The sequence below is a fragment of the Arachis hypogaea genome, chromosome 8, assembly GCF_003086295.3.
Source record: "Arachis hypogaea cultivar Tifrunner chromosome 8, arahy.Tifrunner.gnm2.J5K5, whole genome shotgun sequence".
Lineage (NCBI taxonomy): Eukaryota > Viridiplantae > Streptophyta > Magnoliopsida > Fabales > Fabaceae > Arachis > Arachis hypogaea.
The window spans coordinates 28,151,771-28,158,808 of NC_092043.1; the positions used below are offsets into that span (position 1 = coordinate 28,151,771).

The 7,038-nt window shown below is 30.3% G+C and overlaps 1 protein-coding gene across 2 annotated transcripts; it reads right to left on the bottom strand.

Annotated features, from left to right (window-relative positions):
- Positions 1-580: 580 nt before the first annotated feature.
- Positions 581-3,901, bottom strand: LOC112706758 (uncharacterized). Of its 2 annotated transcripts, none has more exons than XM_025758217.3 (5): positions 3,140-3,901; positions 2,593-2,844; positions 2,116-2,259; positions 1,347-2,033; positions 581-1,234 (listed from the first exon to the last, which is right to left on the bottom strand). In XM_025758217.3, exons 1-5 carry the CDS (start codon positions 3,260-3,262, stop codon positions 992-994), a joined length of 1,449 nt encoding a protein of 482 aa, XP_025614002.1. In that variant the 5' UTR covers positions 3,263-3,901; the 3' UTR covers positions 581-991. The 2 variants fall into 2 exon arrangements, with proteins under 2 accessions (XP_025614002.1, XP_025614001.1); XM_025758216.3 differs by having other exon boundaries at positions 3,107-3,403.
- Positions 3,902-7,038: the final 3,137 nt, after the last annotated feature.

A 7,038-nucleotide genomic window follows, 5' to 3' on the forward strand; every position in this document is an offset into this window, starting at 1 on the left:
GCATATGTATATAAAGAACAATAATAATGAAATATAAATGGCATATATAAAGATATCTGTAGCTACTAGTATTCATCAATCAGTGACTTTGTGGAATCACAGACAGCATAAGATTCAACCTAACTACTATTAGTGGCATGGCCGACAAAAACCCATAACGAGCACTTTTAAAAAATGCGCCAGGTTTTAGTGGATGATATACCTGGTTACTACGATTTTTCTTTTATATTAGCTTTTCCCCTCCTAAAATATCGCATGTTAAAAGTGTGCCATAATTATTGTTAAAATGCTTCCAAAATGAATTGCTACATGTACAAGATGAAATTCAAAACCCCAACATGTACAAAATAAAATTCAAAACCTCAACACTTGCTTATATTATATCTGTACAATATAATATCCAATATAAGGAATTATTTAGTTTTGATTTTGACAATGTTAAGAGTTTTGTGCAATGTGTGACAATCAGAAGGTTCAAGTGCAAAACAATGGAGGTCAATAACAGCATTCAAACCAGATAGACAAAAGATTCGGATTTTGGATTTTCACTTTTCATTCTAAGTGTTTGATAAAGACGGGATTAAAGAGTGAATAACAAAAATATAATTGACAAAATCACTGTTAAGATGTTAACATCATAAGAAAAAACAAGAGTAAGGCTTCTCCCTTATTTACATAGTAGTGTAATACAGTTAATACCAAATTTCCTCGTCTTGTTTATGAAAAATTGTCTGTTAATTAATTATTTCATACCTGTACATATAATGATGTCAGTATTTCATTGCACTATCAACCTGAACAACAAACTTCAACTGGAACAATCAATATTTTACTCTTCACTCCCTAATCATTCCCTATGAAGTTTATCACTACATACTTCAAACTTGTGTATTTTGATTCTGTTATCAAAATACTTATTGGAAACGGTGAAGCTAACATCATTTCCTAAGGAATTGATCAGCCAACTTCAACAAAATCCGCTCCTTCAAGCTTAGCTAATGTTGCAATCTCTTGAATTTGCAGTAGAATCTTCTTCAGAAGAGACATCATCTGATAATCCTAGAATGTAGTCCTCTGAATCTTCATCATCACTCATAATGTCATCTCTGTTATATCTTCTTTCAATGTAGGCCAATGTCTGCCGCCTCTGCAGGCGAAGAGCATGCATAATAACAGCAGGAGGAAGGGTTCCCCGTGTCTGGTCTTCTCTGCCCTTCCGGTTTGCCTCAATTATCTGTTTATATATATTCAGTCAGGAAGTTACAAGAATGGAAAATGAATTATGTAAACGAAAATAGCATACTGATCACAAACATATCCTATAGCCAAAACACATCCTATCGTACCTCTTTCGCGTTCACAGGAATTGGTGGAAGGTCACTTGCTAGGGGAGCCCAGATTTTCACATCGTTTTCTATACCACAAGTTGCCAGAATAGGTAAATGTGGATGAGGTTCAAGTTGATTTACAACATGCTGGTCACCGACCATTAATCGCACCAGCTTAGCATCCTTCTTTTTCCAGATGAACATATGGCCACAATCTGAGCCACTCAACACATATTCATCACTGGGGCCAAAAAAACTCACTCCTTTAACTGTCTGTTGATTTCTATGGCCCGAGTAAACTTGTGCCTGTTGAATATTCTTCAAGTCCTCAGATGAAGCAGAAGGTGAAGAACCCCAGCCGGCATTCTTTTCAAACAGATAAATCAGCTCATCATTATAAGAAACAAGGAGCTCGCTAAAGCTTGAATAAGCCAATGCTGTGATGTGCACAGTATCTGACTCAATTAAGTGATTTGGGCAAAATGTGTTAACAGGTAGATCTGAATTTCTTGCTGCATCCCCCTGACATTTTCTTATGTCATAAACACGTGCATATTGATCAGATCCCGCAACAGCAAAGTAATATGGATTTCTAGAGTCAATCACAATGGAATTCAAACCTATCTTGCTTGTGGAATCTTTATTGCTCCCCATAGATGAGGAACAACAGAGAAATTTTGTAGCAGAACTATTTCGCAAATCAAACTACAAAGGAAACCTTTACAACTGTTAGTATATAGTATAAAGGAAAGCTTCAACATGCAACATGATGTAATAGTTGACTAACATGTTGAACTAAACCATCTTCACCACAACTGTAGAATATGTGTGGACTTCCTGGCTCCAGAGCAAGCTTGTAGACATTTCCACGGTGCTTCCCCAACAATGTAGTGTCAGCTCGACCATCCTCCCGAAGAACACCAAGCCTTATCTGCAAAAGGAAAGATCAATTTCCAGACAAGGGGATTTCAGCAGACACTTTGAAAGAGCATAAGTTAGGTTGAGCTTAATTCTGGACCTCCAGCATATAGATATGTTTAATATCATTTGAATGATGTACCACAGTACCAGAGGGAAAGGCTCCACAATCCACATGATGATAAAACTATTCAACTGAAGAAGGAAATCGATATAAATGATCTTGGTTTGTTATGCTTTATTATTATGGTATTCTATTCAACAGTCTCCCATTTTTCCTTTGTAGTTACAAAGATTGACAAAAGCGAAGAACAGAATACTGAATTCAATACTGAGTAAATTTTACCTGGCCATCACCAGCAGAAGTAACTATTCGGCTGTCATTGGTGAATGGCATTATCTTTGTCTGGAATATGTTGTCTGAGTGACCAGAAGGGTATGCAAACAATTTAGTTTTGGATGCCCAATTCCAAACCACAACTTGCCTGTCATCAGAACCTGAGACAAGAAGGTCGCCAGTAGAGTTGAACTCCACTGCATTCACACAACCTTCATGACCATTTAACTTGCCATACAAATTCAGGTTCTGCACAAGAGCCTGCAAGCATATACAAGATATTCATAATCACCAATAGATATCATAACAACTATTCAAATTTCTGAACTTGCTTCCCAATTCACAAATTACAGCAATGGGGGAACATGTTAAACTTGAAGAACACGAAACCACAAAATTGTAGCTTCCTTGGATGACAGAGAAACGCATACCTGGGCCACCTCTTCTGATGCATGCTCAAAAATGCCAATGTTATATTAAGTTTCGAAATTCAAACATTGAAAGCGATAACGAAGTTACCGACGTGAAACAATGGAAAGAGAATTCGAGTGAAAACCTCTGAAGCAGAAAAGCGTCGAGCAAAGCCGCTAGGGTGAGACAACCCAACCTCTCTCCTATAAATATCAGTGAATCCTCGTCGAACCCTTGTATTGACCCTAACGTTGTCGAAGTTCTCCATTTCCAAGGATTCTTTTCTTTTCTTCTCAGAATGAGCGTGTAGTTGCAATTCGCAGAGCTTGATTCCTTTTGGAATAACCAAGCACTGTTCGACAAAGAGTGAAGACGCTAACGTGGATGTTCTTTCTTTTCTTTCTCCATTTTGCCCTTTTCTCGTTGTTTGGGTACTGCCTTTTTTGTAGCTGGACACGGGTCCACCGTCACTTGGATCAGAAAACTTATATGGGCTGTGAACTCAATCAGTTTTACAGTTACGGTGCTTCATGGACATGATACGATTTCTACTAATACTGACCAAAAACGACTCTGTTAATAGGACTACAATGAACAAAATTTTGTGTCAACAAAATAACTAAACCTTTTTTTTATGGGAAAGTTTAGACCATTATGCTCCATGTTTTACTTTTTGTACTCCAACAAAATAGAGAACAAAAGGATCCATACAAACTAAAAACAAAAGAGAGTGAAGAAACATGACGATCCAATAAATCCAATCACTAAATTGAAATTGTGAAACTGAGGAATTTGCTATTGTTGGTTGAGTAGAGAGAAAAATGGGATCTCTGTTCCAACTTGTGGAGACGGGATCTCAGGGATCAACTCATGAAGGCAGTTACTCGGCTTTGTTCTGAATCAAATTCTATACCACTAGGCTGTCGCTCGCGGAAAGAAGAATTAGTATATAGCATAAATTTAAGTGTTATACTATTTATAAATTATATTTAACTTAAAAATATTGTACAAACTATTAATTTTGCCATTTGTATATAATTTAATATAATTATTTAAGTATAAGAGAGTATGAGGTGAAATATTATGTATTTAAAAAAAATTATAGGTATTTGATATTAGAGTCGTACAAAATTACATATTTCATTTATTTTTTTATTTATAGGTGACAGATTTAGTAGTCTTTTTATATAGTGTTTGTTTTACTTTTTTGTTTTTACTTTCTATTAAAGTTATTTGTTTGTTTTCCTTTCCTATGTTTTTGTAAAGATAATATTTCTAAAATATTAATTTATTTGAGTTTTAATTTGTATCGCCCTTTTTATTTCATTTTTGTATATAAGTTTTTTATTTGAAGATATCTCATAAATTTTATATATATATATATATATATATATATATATATATATATATATATATATATATATATATATATATATATTTTATCGTATCTTGATTGATATGCAATTTTCGTTTAAAAATATTAGCATTCGTGTTAGTTTTTATAAATTTTTTAAAAAATAAGAATTTTATTTAAATAACTAATATAAATGATATTTTGAATAAGATAATTTTTTTAATATTATTTATTTTATTTATCAAAATAGAAGGGCTGAGTGTGTGGGTATTTTATTTGTTTTTTCTAAAAGTTGTGAATCATATTTTTTAACATAATTATATGAAGAGGTTATATGTAATTTTTTTTATCTATTTTTTATTAGTAATTTTGTGTTTAGTTATTTGGTAGATAGAATAAAAAACAAATTTTCAAACCAATAACTAATAGCATAAAAGACCTCAAATATAATAAGCCAAATAATAGTAATAATAGTAAGAGTTTTATAAAATATGTATAATTAGGTAAAATAGTATAAGATTTAAATTTTGGTAACTGAAAATTTGTATGATTATTATTATTATTATTATTATAACACTTTTAATGCATACATGTTTATTGCATTTAATCTATATTTTATTTTTTAATTGAGTAATTATGAATAATATATTTAATTTATAAATTTATTTTGTTTAAGGATGATTGGTTGATTATTATCTATTGTCGTCTATTTAGAATTATTGACATAACATTATTAAAAAAATAATGTAAATTATATTCATTATATAAGAAGTTGGTATCAACTTTTATATGATACAAACTTGTTTATTCTGTGACCAAAAATAGAAGAAGTAAAGTCTACTCATTATAACTTATAACCTAAATGCGAATTAAGCAAATGTGATTAACCAAATTTTAATCATGCTCATTCGGATTTCGACCAACATAATTACTATGTTCTTATGAATAAGCTCATGTTTTGTAAGAATGAAAAAAATGCACATCTTTATCGTAAGTAAAAATATTGTGTTGAGATTAAAAACTAAATAGACAAATGTCATTTTGAATTATGTATTTTTCATGTTTTATTATGTAAGTTTTTCTATTCGAAAGAGATTATTTATATTTGATCAAGAATAAATAAAAGTTTGTTGATAGAGAAATAATTACATATAATTTTCGAAAATTATACATATATTTTCATAGAAATATAGATCAACCTTATTCATAGAACACTTTTATATAGAAATACATCTATTTTCTATGACAAACTCTATTCTTACAACACACTTACAACTTCAACACAAGCACACTCCTATAAAACTACATATAATTTTTATTCATAAAAACATTCAACAACTTAAAAATCATATACATATCCTGATATCCACTCACATACTCTGAAAAATAAATACATGATATACAACTTTATTTATGAAAAACATTTATGTCACTTGAAAGTCATTCACACTTTTTCATGTAAGAATACATGAAATTTATTCATCACAACACACTAACAGAAAAGAAATATTCTTTTATTTTCAATATTTGTTGTCTTGATATGATCCACTTGTCCTCTTGCTTCATTTTGAATCCCAAAAAATCTTGCAAACAAATTTTATAAATTACTACGGTAGTCATTTGCTAAAAGTTAAAATAACTTTAAGGTTAAAATACATTGTTTTACTCATTTTTATTAGAGACACCCCTTAAAGTGCATCCTTTATTATTGTATAAGATAGGTAATTTACATGATAAGTCTCACGCCTAATCCAACTATAAAGAAATATACGAGAACTAACATTAAGATAACTCGTCAACCAATACTTACAAAAAAATGTTATTACCTTGATTTAGTGATTATGTTAATTCAAATCTTCTTTTTGCTTAGTTGGGTCATTATCATTTTCTTTTTCATCTTCTTCCTAATAAGTATAATCACATAATCACTTAGTATATATACATAGCAAAAGTGGGAGAAAGAAAAAAAAAGAAATATAAAATTATGTGAGAAGAGATCAAAAAAAATGTGTAAAATAAATGTTGATTTATATAGTAGATATAAAAAAGAATAAATATAAAAGGTGAGAATGAAATTATAATTTAACTCAATTTATACCTATTAAAAGTAATTTATTAACATTAAAAGCATAGAATAACCTATATAAAATTAAAGAATAAGAAAATATAAAAAATAATATTTATAAAAAAATTCTATGATATTATACAAAGAAAGAAGGTTATGAAGAGATAAAGATATAATAAAAATCTTATAGCATAATAGAAGGTGTAAGTTACATTATTATCCATTCATAACATAATAAATTATAAGAATAGTAAAAGAAACTTTTTATTTTGTAAAAAGATTAAAAAGTATTTCAAATAGAAATAAGAAGATTAAAAGATAATTTAGTTAGAAAAGTTGTATTTTAAGTTGTGTAAATCAGCCACTAAAAAAAAATCAGCCACTAAAACTGACGTGGCAAAATAGTAAAAACCTAAGTTAAAAATGAATCTAGCAGCTCCCTTTGGCTCTCTATGCTTTCTTTATTTCTAATTCTAATAGCTTTTGTCATTTACAAACGTCTCGTTCAATTATACTCAAATGAATATTGTGTCATAATAAAACACTAAATTGCTCCCGAATAATCCGGAACGACGTCAGGGTAACAGGTACCAAGTGCCAACTTAACAGCATTACACAGGTTCCA